General features: G+C 39.1%; 3 protein-coding genes across 4 annotated transcripts in view; 1 reads left to right on the top strand and 2 right to left on the bottom strand.

Moving 5' to 3' along the window:
- Positions 1-59: 59 nt before the first annotated feature.
- Grasp65 (Golgi reassembly-stacking protein 2) lies at positions 60-7,525 on the bottom strand. The gene is made up of 5 exons (XM_077442791.1): positions 6,098-7,525; positions 3,191-3,475; positions 2,816-3,109; positions 2,367-2,658; positions 60-1,335 (listed from the first exon to the last, which is right to left on the bottom strand). Exons 1-5 carry the CDS (start codon positions 6,155-6,157, stop codon positions 947-949), a joined length of 1,320 nt encoding a protein of 439 aa, XP_077298917.1. The 5' UTR covers positions 6,158-7,525; the 3' UTR covers positions 60-946.
- Positions 7,526-8,702: 1,177 nt separating this feature from the next.
- Polr2K (DNA-directed RNA polymerases I, II, and III subunit Rpb12) lies at positions 8,703-9,413 on the top strand. Its single transcript, XM_077442799.1, has 3 exons — positions 8,703-8,845; positions 9,047-9,139; positions 9,289-9,413. The coding sequence occupies exons 1-3, from the start codon at positions 8,782-8,784 to the stop codon at positions 9,309-9,311; spliced, it is 180 nt and encodes a 59-aa protein (XP_077298925.1). The 5' UTR covers positions 8,703-8,781; the 3' UTR covers positions 9,312-9,413.
- The window catches only part of shn (zinc finger protein schnurri), a 66,881-nt gene continuing 52,599 nt past the window's right edge, over positions 9,362-23,643 (bottom strand). For both annotated transcript variants that reach the window (XM_077442784.1, XM_077442785.1), the window contains exons 3-7: positions 12,818-16,269; positions 12,580-12,741; positions 12,246-12,505; positions 11,972-12,156; positions 9,362-11,888 (exon numbers count right to left, since the gene is read on the bottom strand). In XM_077442784.1, the coding sequence (XP_077298910.1) occupies positions 10,102-11,888; positions 11,972-12,156; positions 12,246-12,505; positions 12,580-12,741; positions 12,818-16,269 (5,846 nt within the window). In that variant the 3' untranslated portion in view covers positions 9,362-10,101. The remainder of the gene's footprint in view (positions 11,889-11,971; positions 12,157-12,245; positions 12,506-12,579; positions 12,742-12,817; positions 16,270-23,643) is intronic.

Genomic DNA, 23,643 nt, shown 5'->3' with positions numbered 1-23,643 from the left:
TGGGTACTTCAGTCAAAGTACCATTTTGTGAGGCATACAAAAAGTCAAATATAATAATTAATGCAAATAATAATAATTATTTAATTTATTACTAAAAATAACAAGTTCATTATATTTATGTACAATTACATAAATCATATTAAATGTAATAAAAATAATAGAGATACATAATACATGATTCAACATAACATATTCACACTGAACATACATATGGCGGGCAAAAATTGTTTAGATTTGTCTTGGAATCAATTTGAAAGAAAATTATAATACCACATTAACTTACATAGTACAAAAATTGTGTCTCAATAATGCTTACACAACCGGTTAAAAAAGGTGATCAATACAGATCCATAAGATATTTTTTAAATTACATAATAATTTGTGATTCATTTTTGATTACTTAGAAAAAATCAAAAACTTCCTATTTATATATATATGTATAAGTAATATCATACTTCAGAATAAATTTGAAAAAAATGAATATTAGAAATGATCACTTTTTTTAAATAGTAATATAAGCAACTTTTATTCTACGAAATATGTGCATTTTATTTTATTAACTAAAATAACGTATGTATGTATAATACAAAATACTATAATTTTTACTTTTTAAAAATAACAAATCATAAGAAACCCTTAATTCAAAAAAATTTGACATACATATATAAATCTAACCAATAAAATCATCAAACACGTACAAAAAGTGTAACAAATCGACTTGTATGCTGCTCTTCAAATGTATCAAATCCCATACAGAAGTGCGTCACTCTACCGTAGCGACGGTCTTCGAAATAATCAAACACGTCCATTTAGCACCAAAAAAACAATACGACTCAAATGGTTGAATACTCCAGAAGCTTACTCTGATGTAGAAATATTAGAATTTAATAATTATGCAATTATAATAACGGTTCGATACTTTTTTTTAATTGTGCGCGCGCACATTTCAGGACATTGTGTGCGACTGACTCATTGGTATATTAGAAGACAGACCATCGAACGTCGCTATGGGTATCGAGGCACTTACAGTAATCGGGGGCATACCCGGCAACGACAAGGAGGTCAGTACGGGCGCCGAGGAGTCGTAAGGTGTCTGATTTGTCGGCGGCGGAACGTGGTGCTGGATCGGGTTCATCGGGGGCGCGTAAGCGTTCATTTGAGAAGAGTTTGGCGGAGGCTGGGTATAGCTCGGCATCATTGGTATGTACGGCTGCGGCTGGTTCATAGGGAGACCCGGCAGGCTGGGCAGTGGAGTCGGTGCTTGCATATTCGAAGTGTATACTGACATCATTGGAGGTATGCTTCCGATGTTCGACAGCGTCGATTCGGCTATACCTAAAATGAGATAAGTAATTTATTGAATGCAATAACAAGTCTTTCCACTGAGAGTAATGGTCTGAAGATGAACATTGTCAACTTCTTAAGATAACTGTAATGAAGACAAGCTTTTTTTTTTAAATATTTACCATGGTACCATTACAAATTGCCCCAAGGCGACACCTATGGCCAAATTTTCAAATGTCTTCTACATATGTATATATGGTTCGGTGATTACTAGACTGCGGATAGAGACAGTGCTTTTTCCAGGAATCGGGGCAATTTGGCTCTATTTAAAAAGCTAGAGTACGAGAAAAAAGGTTGGGCGAACCTTTTACAACAATTGAACAATAAACGGCGCGCTGTGAATCTGGCCACTAGTGATTACCAGTCAAATGTGAACCGGTCACAAGACAACCAGTCGCTCTAGATCAGTCACACGTGATCATCCGTCACACTAAAATCGGTCAACTAGTTTTCTCGTGACCGATTTTAGTGTGTGACGGGTGATCACGTGTGACCGATCTAGAGCGACCAGTTGTCCTGTGACTGGTTCACATATGACTAGTAGTCCGTTTACCGTATATATATGTACATATATATACATTTGAAATTACATAATTATAGCCAGCAGTATGGCTCGGTGGTTTCTGGTCAGACTTGGATATTTGTGACTCCAACTCGATGGTTTCCTATCAGAGTTCGCCAATTTATGTGATTTCATTGTTGAAACGGTTCCTCCATCAAATTGGCAAAAACTATCCTACCCGCTATGTCACAAATATCTGAATTTGATTTGTGTACAATTACGTAAAAATGTATGTACAAGTCTAAATCCATAGATGTCTCTATGGATTATTTAATTAATTGTTAATTTCGTGTTCTTCAGCCTCTCGAAATACAGCGATTTATGTAATAAAAAACGCTGCAATGTTTGTAATTAATTGTCTAGGAAGGCGCATTGGGGTTTACCTGTTAGGCCTTCCTGGAATAAAATAAAATAATATTGAAATAATGTTGACAAATAAAGGGTAGGTAATAAATCTTACTGTTTGATATTGAAGTCGCAGCGCCGACGAATGATTGGATAACGCTAGCACTGGTCGCTGGATTTTCCGGCACTTGGAAAGGCTGTGCTTCCGCCGGACGATACTGAGGAACCATTGGAACTCCGGAGAGGAACGGAGGCGGCGTATAATTGGCGCTCGCCGTCGTGTTAACGGTCGGGTTTATTACATTTCCTGGTTGTTGATTGACGGAATAACTCACGTCGGGCGGTTTATAGAACATTGGTTGACCAGCTGGCATCGTCATTTGCACATTCTGTACGTCAATATCAACCTAAAATAAACACATCATAATAATAAGATACCAAAATGAAAGCATGTTCTAATAAGTATGCAATAAAATTGTTCTGTAAACGATTGAAATTAAATGCATTCCTCTCTATATGAATATTTAAAATGAACGAGTCTATGAAAAGATCTGCCACAATTACTTTTGGATGGCGTTGATCATTTGAACTCCTAATCGGTATTCTATGGAGATACCCATATCCGATACCGCAGCCCAAACTTCCTTCTCCGCCCCAGGAGTTGTTCGGAGTGATGACAACCTCACGGCAAGTATCATCGTCTATATTATAAACGTAAAGCTTAAGCTGGCGTCCTTCGTGAGCTTCGATCAACGTGAAAAAATCTTCGCTATCGTGAAGAACCGAGTCCGCTCCCATAATGTAATCGGAGAACGGTCTCAATCCGGCGATTTCGGCAGGCGATGACGGATGCACTTCCTAAAACACCATTAATACATCAATTATTCCAATCGAAAGTGAATTTTATAACAGATGATGGCAAGCGTTTAAAGTGTGTACCAGAACATGCCAGACGTTTTCGTTGGCGCCCTCGAAAGAGCAGAACCGTATGCTGACTCCGAGATGGCCCTGACCACCCCAGGAAGTGCTCGGTGTAATCGTTACGTCACGGAACGATTGCGTTTTGCTGCTGTAAACGGACATCTTGAGGGGTTTGTCCGTGCCATTACTCAACAGTTCTTTCAACGTATCATTGTCTTGATCGAGACGAGTGTTTTCAATCGCCACAATGAAATCGAAGAAAGCTTCCAATCCGGCGACTTGACCCGGAGAGCCATCTTGAACCTGCAATTGATTTAGAAATTGATAAAAATTCACAAAATTAAATCCACATAGCAATTCGATTAATATACTAATATTATAATAAATATATACATACATTCGACTTGTGACTTGACAATTTTTTATTATTATAGTGATTACAAGCAATATACATATGTAAATATGTAGGTTTATATCAATAAATTAATTGTTTGGGATTACTACATATAACAACCACTCATTACAAATTTCTAATGAGTCATTCAGTTGATTTATAAAACTTTAATACATATGTATACATATTCGATTGATTTGATCATTATAAAGTGCATACATAGATAATTTTGTCAATATTTATTTTTAAAGACTACATTTCTGTACTAATTCAGACTTCAGACACTTATCAATCGACAGTTTATTTACCAACATCTTACAAAATGTAACTCTCTTGATTAGAGACAACACATATGAATATAAATCATGAACAGAGCTTTTATTAAAGATCAAACTGACAATAATACTATTTAAATCTGGAACATATTGACCTAGAAACTTAACCGAGCCAACCTATTGATGTTTACTTCAAGCCATGGCTTATCTTAGAATAACAGTTGCAACTAAACGGCTTACAGATAAATATTTGACGTGTTTATTCGAGTAACACGTCATTTGGAAACACGACTCCCAGGTATTCAGACGCTGACACAAATAAAATTCTTATCGAATGGGCAGTGTTTACTTTCACCGTGTGCATGGGAACGAAATCTCAATGAGAGGACAATTTTAACAAGATCCCAGATTAACCCCTACGTTTTCTCGATCGTTCAACTTCCAATTTGTTCCTGTGATGATATTTGAAAGTGCAAGTATATGCATGTTCTCATTGAGCAGCCGTAACAGAAAGTTTATACGGAAGCTTAAACGTTAGGGCCTCAAAAATTAACTTAGATATGAAAAATGCAGTCGAAAGAGTCTCGCTTCGGTGGCAACGAGAAATGAACTTTATTTAAAAGACGTCATCTTTCAAACATGGTGAAACAAATATCGATATACTGTATATAAAATCAATGAAATTAGTTCATTAGCCCTTTGAGTGGTGACGTATTGTCTGTTGAAAGCCTGCCACGTTGAAAATTTCGCCAACATTTTCAATTAGAATTATTTAGAAATCCAATAGAAAGCAAGTATAAAAATTGTAGCTAATCCAAACAAACCCTACATAACTAACGCTGAGGATTTCGAGTTTTGTAAAGGAGTGTTTTGACTCTCTAATATATCTTGCAACAACATAAAATAAACAAAAGAAGTCTATTAATGGATGTATTTTTCCAAAACTAGTTCCATCTTCTTCATTGTTGTTAAAATATAATGCTCACAATCTAAATGCCAAGTCACAATACAAAATACTCATCAATTAGGGATTTCCATCGAGATATTCTACTATGGTTATAAATTTAGAAATTCCGGTGTAAACCAGTGTTTATAAACGTTGACACGGATTACACCAGCCATGTTCAATGCATTTTTTTTCAATGCTACCTGGAAAGCGGGTAGTATTCTTGTTTATTTCTTACATAGACAAAAAACAACGACTATCGGCGTATTTCAGGCTCATGGACATGTTCGCAAAACGCCGATCGACGTTCGTCAGCATTCAAAGGGTTAAGGGTATCCAACACAAGTTAAATCGAAACCGTCAAATCGATCCGCTTTTTCTTATTACTAACTGACTGTTAAGAGTGAAAACACACTGAATAGGACGGAACGTCACGTCCTTGGCTCCACGCAGGTAATACTTTTGTTTACTTTATACATGCTCAAAATACAACGCCTATCGGCGTTTTTCAAGCCCATACACTTGTAGACATAACGCCGATGGGCGTTGGTCAGCATTTAAAGGGTAAATAAAAAAAGTTATTGACTCATCAACATCTACATATTATGAAATTTTGCCCGTCATATAGATATGTAATTAAAAGGTTTACATAGGAATTAGAAATGTGTAAATGTTTAAAAATAAGCTTTAATGACCGACTACAGATTATCCTTTAGTAAGAATTGTAAATAGGTTTTTGAGCTCTCTTTCCTACTATGCTGTACATTAACATTAGAATAATACAATACTATGATTACTAACCAAATAAAATAAAATTGTAAAATAGAAAATGATCAGTAGATCAGTAGCTATTAAAATAGATATAAGATGTATTGTGAACACAATTTCGTAATAATAAAAAGCATTTAAAAATCAAATTATCCTTCATCGCTTGAATCCTATCAGCTCTTATTCCTGGTAAATCCCATTGCTCCAACGCTCTGATTCCAATAGCTTGCTCATTACATTGAATGAGCAGAATTTGATGCGTAAATCAATTCTACGACTTTCATATATATACATACATACATTATGTTATGTATGCGACCTCCATGTCTAACCCATTTAGAACCTACACTGTGTAGTACCGAGCAAAAAAAAAACATATGAAATTATATGAAGGTTTTCAATTGATGTTATATTTGGATTGATTCGGCCATTACACGCTTGTTTGGAGAGAGCTCGGTTTATATTGATATTCTGAAGTGCATGTGAATTGTAGTGCGGAGTTGTTGTTGTGTGCGGGGTTTGGCAAATGGCACGAACGTGACCTTGAGCACGTGGTATCCTTCGGAACCGGCAGTGTTGGCCGTGGACTGAGCGGCGCCCATCTCGACTCTGCTTGAGGTTCGACTGCGACTGCGAGTGCGACTGAGGCTGCGGCTGTCGCAGGTGAGAAGCCGACCAGCGGTGGGTGACGATTGGCGGTTGACAGGTGGCCGAGGCTGAGGCAGGCGAGCGGTTGACAGATGACAGTTGACAGTAGAGTGTATGTACTACGTGGCGCTGCAGCCGGCGAACGCTAAGGACACGTCCTCACTCGAATGTCGCAGACCGCAACCGCACTGACAGACAGGCTCGCCAACTGACCACTACCACCACTTAAAACGCTCAGGGGAAATCTAGGCCAATCATGGGAGCATTCAAATCGGATTAAAATGGTTCGGTGGTTATTGGTCACCAAGCGCTCGCCCGAAAGTCACTAAAATCTCTATAACGCAGCAGCATAGCATCCGAAAAGTCCATCATACTGTTGCGTGGAAGTGAAGAGGGGTTTCCAGGATCGGAGAGAAAGACGCAGTAGTATTCTAGAAGTGGTTTATTTGACTGCACCCGTCGACTCTCCGGTTCGGAATGCTTTTCAGTTCCAGAGCGCCCAATATTTATACTCATTGGGCGCAATACACATTCATATATTCCCAAGATCCTATTGGTCTATGAGTCGCGCGACCCCTCTATTCGTCGAGGCCCTTGTAGGAATCTCGTCACCACAATCGAAACATCTATTGTGATGGAGAATACATTTCTCACGCTCAACCATTGACGTCATCTCGAGTCGAGAAACTTCCACCCCAACAAATCAATCAGAACGACGCGAAGTCGAAGAACACCTGCATCCATTAAAGTGCACAAATAACAACTACATTGTAACCCATTGAACAAAATCCAGACTCACTGGAACAAAGGGCGATAAAAACTAAATCGAGTGGAACGACGCCACATATTCGAGAATATTCCACCCTAACAACGAACCACATTCCTCGCATAACTTGCACACGTAAACACCACCTGCGGTTCTCAGAATCAATCGCCAGTAAAGTCACGTGGATCCCCAAAAACAATATAAAAGGAGATCCAACCCAGACAACTTCAGTCAACACACAGCAGCAGACCAGTCGACACACAGCAGCAGACCATGCTACATTGACAACCAGTCAAGCTCCAACAGCCACCACGAGTGGACAACAACCAGTCAGACTTCAGCAACAACCACGACAGCAGTCGACATCCAGCATCTGACCAGCTACCACAACACTACCCTACAATGGAAGAACGCTTGCAACTCAGCCGGATCCAGAGCAACGACACATTGCAGATCCAGCGGCAAGTCAACAGCCAATAGCCGTCTCGAGAACACTAAGATTCCAGCCGCTTCAACAACATATTTATACACTTGTATATTCAAACAATAAAGTACCTTATCCAAACAAACAGCAGTAATAACTACTAAAACACAGACGAACTCGTCTATAATACATGGCGGACTGGTGGTGAAGAACACCTTCACAACTAGATCAGTCCCCATACCCTTTTTGGCGCGAACGAGAGATCAGGTGATTAGCGCTCGTAAACCATCGGTCCACGAGTGCCACCCACCTAATCTCTACATTACAATGGTTCGGTGATTACTAGTCAAATGTGAACCGGTCACAGAACAACCGGTCACCCTAAAACTGGTCACACCCGAAAATTGGACACGAAAAAACTAGTCACACCTAAAAATTCGACCAATTTTTAATTTTTGGGTGTGACCAGTTTTAGTGTGACGGGTGATCACGTGTGACCGATCTAGAGCGACCGGTTGTCCTGTGACTGGTTCACATATGACTAGTAGTCCGTTTACCCTATGGAGGATGAACGAATGAGACGACTGGCATGTTAATGCACGTGTTTATTATATGACAGCTGAAGACAGAGTGGTAGTAGCTCTCCGAACCCAGCCGAGTTGGTTCCCACTCGCAGGAAGGCAACCAAACTCGACCATGTCGTATAAGCGAGCCGCCACAACCCATTACAATACTAACAAAACTCGTGTTGCATTTGTTCGTTGTCGAGGGTGTCGAATTGTTAAAATGAAGATGATATAAGGATCGTGTTTCCAGATGTGCACGTGGTATGATAATTCCATACAGCAAGATTACATAAACAATTTTCTGCGGAACACGGGTACTCCATAAAATGTATGCAAGTTTTCTGTAATCAATGATCAAAATCAATATGCACCTGAAGTGGTTTAAATGCATGTATTTTAACCAAGGTGTTCCGTAAAAATATTTGAATTGTTGAAGTACTCCGTGGAGTTAAACAAGCTTTTTGAGACCGTGGTAACATTTTCTTTCTCTAAAACAGCGTATCTGAATAGCTTAGCGCTCACTTAATGCTTGAGTAAATAGTTATCAAGTATCTTCATCACGCATAGCAGATCTCTCTAGGAGTCATTATATTCTTCACAATTCCAATTCCACAAGTTCACCGCCTTGATTTTTATACGGCAACAAGAAATTAGAGTCGGGACGTTAGTTTGATAGTTAAGACCACTCACAATGTGTTGGGTTGGCTAAGTTTTGTCCCTGCGCTAGTATACCCGCGTGAACGTGAAGTGCTGTTCTTGCTGGATGCGTTTCTTCTTTGACGAACCGGTTATCGTGTATTATTATTAGTTTTCCCTTTAACAATGTCGGACGCTAACAACAAAGAGACGGCGGTCACCAAAACAGCCATGGTTTACGTTTGCGGAGGTAATGATTCATCTCATTCTTGCTTAATGTACACATGAAATCTGACATAACCTTTAACTGTCACAATATACGCATAACGCCGTATCATTTTGTGATTTGTTCCTTTTATAAAAACAAGCTTTGTTAATATTCCAGTGTAGTTACATTCAACTACTTGGTATTGTATGATGTGCTAGATTTTTGTTCTTTTATTATTCTCAGAATGTCACAGAGAAAACGAAATCAAACCCAGAGATCCGATCCGTTGTCGAGAGTGCGGTTACAGAATTATGTACAAAAAGCGAACAAAACGATGTAAGTATGCTTTTTTAAAAATTACGAATTATTCACTTACCATAATCGAAAACTTTTTTGAAAATAATTTAATATAATTTATTTAAATGTAAAAATATTATTTTTTTTATTATATATATCTAACTTTTTCGTTGTTATTTGAATTACAGTGGTCGTATTTGATGCCAGATGAAGAAGAAAAGATTGGAAAGGATGCAAAGGATGGAACACAAACATATTTTTTAAGAAATTAGTCTTTTATTCATACTCTTATAAAATATTTATACAATTAACCAATAAATAAAAATAAGTAAAACTTATGACTTTTTCATGTCTTATAAAACAAAACATTTTTTTTTGACATTTATCTACTTGATATGGAAGACTTGCACATTTTTTTTAGGGGTTTAGATTTTCATCATTGAACCTAATCATTGGAAAACTGATATGCCAATATTCGCTGCATTAGCATTATATCTGCCCTTAAAAAATATGTATATAAAAAATACATCAAAATGTTCGCTTTCAATGGCAAAAGTACGAATTGAAAAACGTTTAAGACTATTTTGAATATGTTAGCATGATATTTGAATAACGCTTTTTATAACAAACCACAATAGTTCGACTTGAAGAGATGACAACAGTACGTGAACGTAAAACAAAACAATATTCGGGAAGATCCTTATTAAAAGTGAAATCTAAGGACGCTTCCTTCACATAAAAATATTCATCTATTTACGACTAATATAATATATATGTATACATAAACATTATATGTACAAAACTTGTATTTCTCCTATAAATATGAGTAATAAATGTAAGATTTTTTTTGTACATAATAAAAACATACAAAGCATCAATTAAACTCTCCACGATATCAATCAATAAAAAACCAACAAAATTTTCAAATAATCCATTTTGGTATTCACCGTGTCGTGATATAATTGCACATCAAATAAAAACTACTTAATATAAATTTGGCACTAAGTATTTGTGGCACTATATTTTACATTCGTCTCATCGGGACTATCACTATCGTTCACAGTTTTGGGTTCACTCTCGCCCAAATAATGAGCTTGTGTTTGCGGACTACCCGGCTCCTCGTCCGAAGATTCTGCTCCTGGCGGTAAAATAGGTGGGGTCATAGTCACGGGATCCCACTTGTCCAACTTGGACGGGTCGTTTTCGTGCAGCTTCTGTGCTAAAAATTGCAAACTCGCTAACGAATTGTCGCAATCGGTGGTATCTATATCTGTCAAACTAACACCGGCCCTTTCAATCTCTGCGAATGTACCGAAAGGCAACTTTCCTAAACATTCTAATCTCATCACGTGCATTTTACTCCGGAGATGTTTCGCTAGGTGTCCGTGGATTCGGAAAGCTATCTTGCAGTCGGAGCATTTGAAAGGACGAGGATTGGTTGTGGTAGCGGCGCCGAAAGTCGAAGTCATCGATACTTTATTGTGATGCGAACCGGAGCGTTCGTGTTTTTGAAGATGACCGCGAGTTCGGAAACTAACAGCACAGGCACTACAGCGAAAAGGTCTTTCAATGTAATGGATGTTTATGTGCAGAAGTAATTGAGATGGTTTTGAAAACGTTTTGTTGCACACTACACAGACTGATCTGCCGTCTTCCGTGAGATGACCTTTAGAAAACGATGCCATAGATGCGAATTCGCTTGAAGGTGTCGTCAACTTGAAACCGACACCTCCAGCTCCAACGACTACTTTACGTGCCAATCCCATAAGTTCTGAAGATATCTTCTGTCCGTCGGATTCTTTCTCCGATAATGCATTTTCATCATTGTTATGAATCAAAGTACCGCTATCGTTATTTGATTTTTCTTTGTTATTGTTTAAATGCGGTTCACTGTTTTCATTATTAGACTTTCCGGAAACAACTTTCAAATATTCAGATGCGACAAATTTAGCATTTTCATTACTGGTTGGTTTATCTGAAGCCAAATTCGATTTCTTTTCCACATTAGAAGTTGGCGGTGTTTTTAATCTTACAGAATTAGCTGCGATTTCAGCCAGAGTTTGTATCCTAGAGTTATCATTATTTTGCATGGAATCATCAAGGTTAGTCGAAGATGTAATTATTACTGGAACATCTTTTATCGTAGATTGTGTATATATATGTGAACTATCTGAAGAAGACATTTTCATACTGGTGCTGAAGGTAGAATTCAAATCTACGTCGTGTTGTCTATGCCGTGCGATGGTATACTGACATTGTTTTATTCTCGAATCCTGTAAAGCCTTTTCGGTGAGATACGCTTGCAGCATAGGTTCGTCTTTATTCCAATCGTTGGACCGGTGTGGAAGTTTAGCGGCCGTCAGAGACGCTAACGACGCCAAAATATCAGGTTCTCCGACCGGAGTCAGAATATCCTCGCCCGGATACAACACCCAAGTTCTTTCATTCCTACGATTGTTCTCTTTCAAATCACCCTTGCTGAGATCCATCGGCTTGCTGAGATCGATCGGACAGTTCGTTGGAGCGCTTTGTTGGCCGGGAGATTTCAAATACTGCACGCTGGACTGCTTCCTGATGACCGACGAAGCGAAGTCTTTGTGAGGCGACGTGACTACGTCGAGGTATTTGGAGTCGTCGGACATGGGCATCGGCTCGGTGGTGCAAGGAGTATATGGATATGTCGTAGGCCGCGCCGTTGACACCAAACCAGGAGCTGGTCGGCCACCAGAAAGAGACAGCAAACAATGCGCCGCTTCATGTTCTAAACGCGATTTACAAGAATCGGTATCTGAAAATGAAACAATTAAAATCCCATTAGAATGTACGTAGGAAATCTATTTAAATCTACACAATAAATAGAATGTTTCTCACCACTGGATTCTGTTTCGCCCTCGTTTCCATCGTCGTCGGTATCGGAATCTTCATCAGATTCTCCCAATCCCGATGACATATCTGCACTATCTATACCTTCCAAAGGACTTATGCCTAATTCAGAACACTTTCTATAATGAGCTTTGCTCTTCATATGTTTAGTAAGATTTCCTTTAGTTTTAAAGCTGAAACAAAATGACATTTCAAAATTAATACCAATAACATATCAAAGAGGGTAATTATTATTATAAATGTAAAAATGATTTATTTTTACCTAAAAGCGCAATGTTTACAAGTGAAAGGTCTAACGTCCGTGTGAGTCCTTATATGTTTCTTAAGCATAGAAGGTTTTTTACATCTAATACCGCATTCGGAACACACATATCGTCCTCGACCTCTACCTCTAACATACGTATACTCTTCGTTACTCTCGAACCCTCCAGTGAGACTTTTACTATTTTTATAACTCGAAGCCAGTTCACTGTTCGATCCTTTAGATTCTTCATTTCCGTCCCCATCGGACTGCGTAGAAACCTACGACAACGAAACATCAATAAGCAAACAGAGCCATTAAGAGCATCACCGGATGAGTGCAAGTGATAAAATACCTGTTTAGACACCGAGACAGTCCATCGTGACGAATGAGTCATCAAATGATCCTGTTTGATCTTGGCAACAGTGTAATTTTGAGGACGGTGTCGCGAATCGTAATGAGATATTGCTTTACCAGGCGTCAAACCCAACAGATGCGGTGTAGACTCGGAGCAGACCTATAAATACAATTAAAACATTAACAAAAAGAACGGTACAGGTAATAATATATGGGATATATGTGATGAAACTGACCTGCCAATTGCTGTACATGGAAAGCGCATGTTGATTAGGAACATATGTAGGCTGCGGTCTGTTCAGAGTGCAATAATAAACCTTTGTTGAACACTTAAGCCCCAAGTATGTGTAAGCGTGGCCGTTCAGATACAATTGCCCGTACGCTTTGGCCGGTCTCGGTGTTTCCGGCGAAATCAGCGGCAGAGTGTTCGCGTTCGGAGTGATGCCGTGGTGTCTCTTCGGCGTGAACGTTCCCGGTTTCAGCGGCAGGGAAGACGGCCTCAAAAATTTCAAACTGTCACACTTGGCGGTCGTCGTGGTGATGACTGTAGTTGTACTGGTGCACTTCTTGAAGTACGACGTCTCCGATCGTTCCTGCGCCTTCGCAAGACTATCCTCGGGCATCGATTTGCACAGACTAGTGCTGGCTTCGGAGGCCGGTTCCATCTGTTTATTTAGGATTTCTGATTTTGATATGAGATTCTCAAAGTTGAACTGTTTCATTTCGACTGGGGTCGATAGTCTCTTCTCTTTCTCGCTCGATTTGAGCAAGGCTAAGGTGGCTTCTGATATTTTATCTATGTTCTTAACAGGCGAGAACACTTTCAAGTCGTTCTTAACGACTTTAGTTTCACCGTTGCTGGTCAAAGTCCTTTGTAATATTTCAGAATTTTTACGCAATATTTCGTCTATTTTCCTTTGGGTTATTTTTTTACTTAAAGCGATCGGCATATTAGAACTTTGCTTAGTATTATTATATTCAAAATTGATTTTGATCATCGGCACAGGTGATTTCAACGCATGATTCATATTATGCGTAGGTTCTGTAAATTTACTAGCACTATCCTTTTTATCTACGGCTGATATATGTATATTATTAGAATTCATAATTCGATGATTCAACTTGGTAATGATATCAACGTCGGAACCGTTAATTTTGAACTTATCTTTCAGGTTATGTTCATGTCTTATAGATTCGGGATCCATCGGAGACGGTATTCTTAAATTGTGTCTTTGAGACGATGGTGAGTATGCGTTCATGGTGTTGGGTCCAGGCATTCCGGGCACGTACGGTATCAGTTTGCCGCAGTGCAAAATCGTGGAAGCGACTCCAGGAGATGCGACGGGACTTAGCGGAGGCAATGTTAGAGGATTGTACGCCGTAATAGCACCGATGGGAAATTGAAATTTCGACATGCTCGGTGCTGGGATACCTGACACTGATAAATGAGTCGATGTTAGATTAGGAGCAATTGACACTAATAGTCTTGGTGTTTGCGGATGCGGCGACGGCAACGGCTCTTTCGGAGTCGGCGGATTGTGGACGATCGTCGCGCCCGAATGCAGACCGGATCTTACCAAAACACTGCTCGTTTCAGGTCCTTGCAACTGCGGAGACATTCTAGTCTGCGAGATGAGAGTCGGCGACTGTTGAGATGTCGGCTCTATGCGCATCGTCGTTGTACCACCAGCGTTGTCTAAGATTTTGACCTCCCCGCCGAACATTTGAAGTGAGTTCTGACGCATCGGAGACAAGGACAACTCTTCTAATGATCTTAAGGTGGCGGGTGTTTCCGTACACCGCTTCTTAGTTGGCGGACTGTACATGTCAGATCTTTGGAAACTGTCATCGCTGATTTTAGAGTCGTTCGATTGGGAGTCGGAGCGACGGTTCAGCATAGGCGATGATCTGGTAGGTCGGTCCTCTGCCAGATATGATAGAGGTTGTCTCATTCCTTCGGAAGCGCATTGTGTGTCTACCAATCGGGTGTTCCCTAGCAATGGTCCGGGTGATGGTAGTGGTGCTGCTACTTCCATAGGTTCATGTTTCAGAATGGTTAAATTTTCTGGTTTGTTTACACGCCTCAAAGGTGCCTTCAAGGTAGAGCTTGCAAGCTTGGCTAATGTATTCGGATTGTACGTTTCAGGTAAAGTCACATGAACGGAATTGCTGCGAGTGAAAATTGGCTCTGGTTTATTTATACCCGCATTGGATATTATACCGTTTAACATAAGATTCGTATTGGTGGTTGAAATACCTTTACAATAATAAAGTCTGTGTATTTCTAAATTGTCCGTACTTTTGAATGATATTTGGCATAACGGGCATATGTATAAAGTGTCAGAGGCGTCATAGGTTTCGCTCGTGACGGGTAGGAGACCAGTTGCTTGAGCGCGCGCCTTCAGCAGAAGATCTTTGATGATTGATCCTTCCGGATTGAGAGGGTGTTGAGGAACTTTCAATGATTCGGGCAGTGCGAAGCTCTCCGAATAGCATCGTTTTCTGTGATTCGTCTCCGATGTGGTTTCAGAGTTTTTAGTAAGATTTAACGGTTGATTGTCGCCTTTGTGAGAATCTTGAATATGGTTAGCAGCAGATGTGCTATTTTCATTTATAATTTGTTTCTGACTACTATTATCTTTGCTATATTTTCTATGTAAAGGAGTATCTATCGTATCTACTATAGCTTCATTGTCTGATATAATCTTTGAGATATGTCGATTTAAAAATTCAGGACTTGTGCACGGAATCTTGTGCACAGAGTCGTCTTCGTCTTGATAAAAAGAAGCTTTATGAAACTTTGGCTTATATATAGATTTAGGTTTAGAATCTAGTTGTGAATTGGTCGTAGTGGATGAAGTAACACAATCCGATGATATTAAATCCGAAGCAGAATTTTCATTTAACACTAAAGAATCCCCTTGAACACTAGTTTTGTCGGAGCTCCATGTAGAATCCGACCTGGACACGTTCGCGTCCGTCTCTGACCCCAGGGACCAGTCTTCTTCGTTGTTCGGAGTCTCTTCCGAACCGTGCAAGCGCAGAGCGTGCGATCTCGATCTGCAGTGTTTGTAAAGGTTTGATTTTGTCTTGAAAGCAAAACCACAAGGAACACATGGATAAGGACGCTCATTGGTATGAGCACGGATATGTTTCTGTAAAACAGACGGTTTGGCACAGCTTAATTTACAATAGGGGCACACGTGCCGACCGTTACCGGGCACGTTTGCAGATTCTTTAGAGTTCGTTTCACACACTTCATGATTGGTCGCGTAATCATTACTAACACTAATCTTTACGTTGTCCTTCGCCACGGACGTGACGCTATCACTTAAGTAGTCCTTATGATTAATTTGTACATTACTTTCACATTCACTATTATTCGTAGCGGGGTCGTGTTTTAAACGACTGTTGTTGTGATGGGTGTTGGATGTCGGTTGCTCCAACCGTTTCGAAGGCGGAGGTTCTTGACAGGAAGACAATTGTGAAGAGCTCTGGGTGTAGGCGAAAGGTTGCGGAGTGTAGTTCAAACTATGATCCCCTTGAGAAACGGTCGATTGAGCGGTGGATGCCATCTTTTTGAACTTCTTATGCAGATATTTACTGTCGTTGTTGTTGTTGTTGATGGTGTGAAACTCCTCTCGTGGTCGGTTCTCCGATGCAGACACCGCATTGTCATTTTGAATATCTGGAAACAGAATGGATAGAAAAAAATCAATACTAAGTTTGAGGAAACGTCCGATGACATTTTTTATAATAATATTTTCACAAATAAATATGTATACATGATAGAGTAAAATTATTTTATCTTGAATACTAAGGTCACCGTCTGTTAAAACAGTGATGTTGAATTGGCGAAAAGCTGTGTTCAAACAATAAAAAAAATTCCTTCAGCACTTGCGTCACCAGTGTGAATTGACTCAAATAAAACTTTTTCAAATGTGATAAAAATAGAGGAATCCCTAACTAGTCACAAGCAGTTTTACATTCACATTTATTCAACACACATACATTGTATTTTAATTTAATTATGTAGATATTTCAGAGATTATTTCAAGTAAACATCCCCCCTCCTATGCGCGTCACAGATGACGCTTTAAATCGACGAATTTCTAGATATACATAATAGATCTATACACCCACATTCAATCACATACAAATTCTGCGACATATATAGAAGAATGGCATTCAACATCGCTTTGACCACAGACAATTACAATAACATTTACCTAATAAGAATCGAATCATACATTATAATACATTTCAATTTATGAAATACATATTTTTATGAGCAACTGATAATGATGATGGGATTTGTCAGTTTTCGGAAAACGTTAATCATAATCGTAGCACATACATATCTTTCGAATAATCTTACAAAATAATCTACTATAAAATGTTCGTAAATGGTTAAATGAACCCAAAATACGGACATAAAATTCAATAATCGTAAACAAAAGTATCATATATTACAATCACTTTTTTTACTATTTACAACTAGTATGATATTTCAACGATTGAAATGATTTTAAATATATGTACATACATACATATATAAAATATCTGAATAAGATGCATCGAATAAATAAATATAAATCGAGCAGGTCGTTTTTTAGTAAAACAAATATTGGAATTCGTTGCAAATTTAGTCAAAAAATCAGCGAAACGCAAAAGCCAAATAAATACAACCGTACATGTGCTCTGAACGACTTATGTACCGTATTTTTATATCATATATATGTAAAAGGATTTGGCTCCCGTTTGTAATAGGATATTAATTTGTATTAACGCATATCGTGTAGCCATACGAAATAAACAGGCAGAGCGAGCGAGATGGCACGAGACACAGCGCGCGCTCTAGTGGGACGTGGCCGCCGAAGCGTGCGTGCAGTCGGACGTGGTAAGAACGCGGTCAAAAGTGCGGCACGGGATGTGTTCGCTGGTAAGGGTGTTTCTTCATTGTTAATTCGTACGACTATTCTTCAAAAATATGGGAATCATCGTTATCGATCACTGTCAAACCTAATTTAAAACAAGGATAAAATATCACCGAAAATACTACAGGGGGTGAGATTTGGCCTGGCATACATCAGACATACATACTTTATGGAACGCAAGCACGAATTTGTATGCACCGAGCCGCGTAATTCCAAATGCCCGTTGAAGACAGAACAGCCGTAGAACGCATAGAGCCGTAGCGCTCTGGATTTTGTATTTGCAGACAAGGCCGGCTCAAAGGTGCAGCAGACTATGGGCGTCCTGATTTTTTTTGATTATAAAATAGAAAAAAATGAATTTCATTCAACTTATAAATCATTTTATATTCAACTTAATTTTTCTACTTGAAGTAAAAATACTGAATGTAAAATTATAATTAACGAAGAACGCAGGAAGTCGACTGTCAAATATCAACCACTCACGGACATCGATAAGAATCTCGGGGGCCCCGAATTGGGCCTTTGCTATCAAAATTTACAACTTACAAATTATTATCATTGTCCACAATACGTTCGTAAGCCAAGAATAAATGAAATTAATACATATTTTACACGGTATTTTAAAATAGTACCTATTTTATTCCAAAACTGTCAGTGTTTCAAGTTCATACGGGTTAGTAAAATTCTAATGAGAAATCATATACTGAAAAACATGGTAAAAACGATGAATTGATTTTTACGGAAGTGGGGGCCTCCAATTTCAAATGCGCCTGGGGCCCCCCCATTTACTTGATCCGCCACTGTCCCTATCTACATAAATCAGAAGCGATTATACGGTTTGGCTACAATATCCAGGCCCGCGCCTAACATATCTACAAATGTGTGCAACGCACACAGACGGTCGAAAGAAACGAAAATCTAGCGAAGAATATATCATTTTAGTATTTTTTATATTTAAAAAAAAAATTACGTTTGATTTTAATTAATTTTAATTTTAATTTTATTTATATGATTTATACAAATGCTGATAAAATTTAAGAGCGGCCGAATTAAGGTCTGTTCATACCTATCCAGCACGACCCGTATCCTGCAGGTGTCATGCAAGTGCGGATAGTATTCTTTGGTACATTATATGGACGTATTCATACTCCATTCGCGCATGCGCATTTACGCATTCATGCGCGTCCATATAGAATGTACCGAAGAATACTATCCGCACTTGCATGACACCTGCAGGAGACGGGTCGCGCTGGATAGGTATGAACAGACCTTTAAGTTTGAACACAGGCGGCCGAACTCCTAGGCGCAGGCCTGATAATATCCATTGAACCTCGCTTTTTAAAACAACTCGAAGAATTGAATCCAATCCAATCAGTATGTTAATAAATAAACACATTTTTCTTCAAAATGTTAGCATTTCTCGCCTGAGGGTATAGGGGCGCCATATACCCTCGGGCGGGCCTGGTTGCAGAGCTCGCGTATGAAAATCCAGAGCGCTACGGCGTCTCTGTCTTCAACGGGCATTTGGAATTACTACTTAATAATAATAATGATAATATTGAAATTTCAATCCGTAAAAAAAATTGTCAATAATCAATTAGCACAAGTTCAACTTTGCCCTGGCACACTGTTGAAGAATTAAATATATACACGTACAAGTATTATAAGCAAGGCAACAAACAAACGATCATAATTACATTTGCTTCTGACTTCGAACACAATATTCATAACGACGGACGTCTACACCGATTGCGCAAACAGTCGCACACCTCAGCTGATACGATCAGATAAGTATTGTTACACCGAACAGAGTCCGTGGAGCGTTCGGAACGAACGGCGTACGGCGGACGACTGATCAGTGCGATTTTGAGTCACGGACAGCGGTCGGTCGCATCCGAGCGAGTTCCCCACCTCTGCGTCACGTACCAAATGCTTTTCCTTTTTGACGTTACCGAGGAAACACGCGTACCAAAATATGCTAATACACACCTCGGAGGAGACACGTAGTCCCATCATCGCCAACGAGACGCAATGTCGAAAACAACAAGTCGGCGTGTTGAATTTAGGCAATGTCCGTCGATCTGTGGGAGATTTCACGCCAACGCGGTCTTTAACGCTTCGAATGCTGACCAACGCCGATCGGCGTTTTGCCAACAAATCCATGCGCCTGAAATACGCCGATGGGCGTTGTTTTTTGAGTATGTAAAAAATAAACTAATTCGCTCTGAGCTCCAGGTGGGGACCCCACATGCCCATCAAGGTTTCCCAATCGTTCAATCGTTAATCCCGTTCTTCGATTCACTGTATACTGTTCTTCTCATAGATATATAATACACATAGATGGGCCCTGACGCGTGATTTTGGTCGGAGATCTTGTCGTCACTAACTGAGGGGTGCGGGGGGTTTAACTAGCGGGGAAGTTGGGAAAAAAAGGGTTTTTTCACTTCCCCGCTAGTTAAACCCCCCGCACCCCCCAGTTAGTGACGACAAGATCTCCGCATATCTATCTACAAGATCTCCGCAATCGACCTTTCCGACTTAGAAGCTAACTACCTACTGAGAGAAAGTGTGCATGCGCCGTGTATTTTGCATGCGCCAAAAGGGAGACCAGTATAAAGCGTGAGGGCGGATCTATGTATTATACATCTATGGTTCTTCTGCATTGCAGTCGCTGAAGAGGGAGTTAGGCCGGAGGATACAAGGCATTCCCAGGATAGTCCACGAGCCACTGTTGCTCAACGAGTCCAAGTTCATTTTGGATCTACAGCAGAAGCTTCCGTCGCACTATTTTTGACTTAAAGCCGTCGACGATATCAAACTTTTAGGCAATTGGATGGTGAATTTATACGATGGTTCAATTCTTGAACGTTTGTGTTTAGAAGACATGTTGTTGAACATGACATTTTACTATCGTTGACATATAGTATATGTAATTGACGTTATCCAGAGCCTAAGCCTCTACAGGTAGCATTGAACATGGTTCGTGTAATCCGTGTCAAGTTTTATAAAGACTGGTTTACACTGGAATTTCTGAATTTACGCGCATTCACGCATATGAATGCGTCCATATATATTTATTTTTTACATTTTATGCCAGGAAGGCCTTACAGGTAAACCACAATGCGCCTTCCTGGCCAATTACAAACAATTAAGCATTTTTATTTATTATACAAGTCGCTGAATTGATGAATATACAAGACACTGACTTAAACTCGCAATTTAACGAGACATCTCCATGAATTGTACTTACATTTTATTGTACATTTATCATACTCAAATAGTGGTGACATAGTAGGTAGGGAGGATTTTTAACCAATTTTTAATCGGGAACCGTTTCAACAATGAAATCAGAGAAAATTGGCAAACTCTGATAGGAAACGATCGACCAGGAGTCACAAATATCCAGGTCTGACCAGCAGCATTACAGATATACTCAAAAAAAATCTTTTCAATCGAGGTCAGCTCATGGGATCGAACCCGGCGCCTCCCGGTGTTAAGCGAATGCTTAGCGACCGAGCTATGCTGCTGGCTAAATATGTATCAAAGAATACTATCCGTACTTGCAGGTTTCCTGCTGTTGCCGATACGTGCCGACTAGGAATGAACAGACTTCGATCCGTGTCAATGTTTATAAAGACTAGTTTACACCGGAATTTCTGAATTTATAACCATAGCGGAATTAACCGATAGAAATCTTTAACTGCCGAGTATTTTAGATTGTGGCTTGGCATTTAGATTGTGAGCATTACATTTTAACAACAATGAAGAAGATGGAACTTGTTTTGGAAAAACACATCAATAGACTTCTTTTGTTTATATTATATTGTTGCAAGATATATTAGAGAGTCTAAACACACCTTTACAATACTCGAAATCCTCGGCGGTAGTTATTTAGGGTTTGTTTGGATTGGATTGGATACAATTTATATACCTGCTTTCTATTGGATTTCTAAATTCTAGTTGGAAATGTTGGCGAAATTTTCAGCGTGGCGGGCTTTCAACAGAATAGACGTCAGCACTCACAAAGTGTTAAGGTGTGAACTATATCGAAAATCAATTGGAAACAATACGCTGCGGCGTATAAGCGATACGTATCGTGCGTGACCCGTGCCCATATTTGGTATCTTAGTATGCCAAAAATTAAACACAATGTATGCATGCGCGCACAAAGGTGAAGGAAAGTCATCTTTTGATTGAACTAATCTACCATTCGTCCGGTGAAAAGTTTTTTTTACAAAGCTTTTATATGTTTCATTTTATACAATGACGACTTTAAGCTGCTTTATAAGCAGAGATCGGCGAAAAAGCCGCTTTTTTTTGTCCACAAAAATGGTTCAATATTATTAATTACTATTGTCCTACAAAATGCTCAATTTCCGATTTGACTTCATATGTTCCAAATAAACAAGTTATCATTAGAGACGACCGATCTTGCCAGAAACACTTAAAACCCAGATCTATCAACTGTGCCTAAGATATAAACCGAAAATAGTACAAGCTCTTTGTCTCATTTCAATACAAACAACACTATCTGCATAAATCTGAGTGCGATAACATACGAGAGGCCCCACCGAAAAAAATTAATTACATCCCGTTATCATTAGAGAATTAACGATACTACTGACTCACATGTTATCGACGGTTGCCAAGTAAATTCCGAAAATCGCACCACTCTTGACGTAGCAGCTGATTGCATAATTACCGATGATAATGAAACAAGCTGAACGGTGCAATAACAATTGCAGCAGCAAAGTCGAGCAAACACGCGGAAGGACCGAGTCAGAACGACCCAATAAAGCACGCGGCGTGCCACAAAGTTGACTTTCCAATGTGCGTTCGATTCGCAATACGTATTCTTGAATGGAATTCTGCACGAATGTACCTCTACGTATCCCAAAACTTTAATAAGCCAGTATTCGTTTGTGCAACACAGTAGTGGAATTGCTAAATTTGAATTGACGAATGTTTATATGTGGCTCCAGGTGCGACGACCCGGTTGCACATCCTACTACCTGTGTGCAACTTTGATGTGCTAATAATATAATACCTGTGTGTGTTTAGTAGTAGGCGTTCGCTCCGAGATGATTTTCGAACGTTGAGAGGAGAGCGAGGTCATTTTTTGAAAACGTTTTGTGTATTTGAACTTGAGGAGTACTCAAGAATCTCGAGTTTTTTTTAAATTCATGTCTACTCTTTTAGACTGTTCGTTTTATTTTTAAATTATATTATATAAAATTTTCCTGTCTATTATTATATTCTTTTATTATTTATTGTAATCGGAATGATTTTCCTGTTAGCTTCGTTATGAGTATGTATGTATTTTAGCATAATCGTATTATTTTAGAATGTTACTTGGGGTAATGGAACGTGCAAATTTCAATTTAGATTGCGAATGCCGTATGCGTGGGTTAGGTTAGTTTACTTAGTCACGGTGGTGAATGTTCAGTTGGAACTTTATCATAGACAGCAAAACAGATTGCAATAAAACAATAGACAGGTGTTTATGGTGAACTAGCGATCAAAGTCGTACGAAATCGTACGACTATTCATATAACACCATTTTGAGTATAGTACGGTTTCGTACAAAATTTTATTTATTTTATCTTTAATTTATACCAGGAAGGTCAAACAGGTAGCCCCAATGCGCCTTCTGGTCAGAAACATTATACATTCGATACAAATATTATTAATATTATACAAAGTACATAAATACATATCGATCAATATACACATATATCTATGGTCAAATTTGTAAATTTGCAGCATTTTATACAATTCAGCGAAATTCAAAATTGCTGAAAGCTCGAGATTTTGCGAGAAAATGGGTAAGGTTGCCAATCAGATAAATTGGCAAACTCTAAAAGGAAACGATCGACCTGGAGTCACAAATCCAAGGTCTGGCCAGCAGTAACCAGTGGGATTTGAACCCGTGACCACTCTGTCCAAAGCATCATATGCTAACCACTAGTATATTCTGCTGGTTAATAAAAATAAAATGTTTACTCAATTAAAATATTAAATTTGTGTAGCAAAATAATAATGCTCGTAAATTCGAATTATTGTTCATATTTTCCTCAATATTTCAGAAAGTTTCGGACAGTTTGTTGACGATACAGAACTAATTT

The sequence above is a fragment of the Arctopsyche grandis genome, chromosome 12 (assembly GCF_051622035.1).
Source record: "Arctopsyche grandis isolate Sample6627 chromosome 12, ASM5162203v2, whole genome shotgun sequence".
In the NCBI taxonomy this organism is placed as follows: Eukaryota; Metazoa; Arthropoda; class Insecta; order Trichoptera; family Hydropsychidae; genus Arctopsyche; species Arctopsyche grandis.
This window is presented reverse-complemented; position numbering and strand designations above follow the sequence as displayed.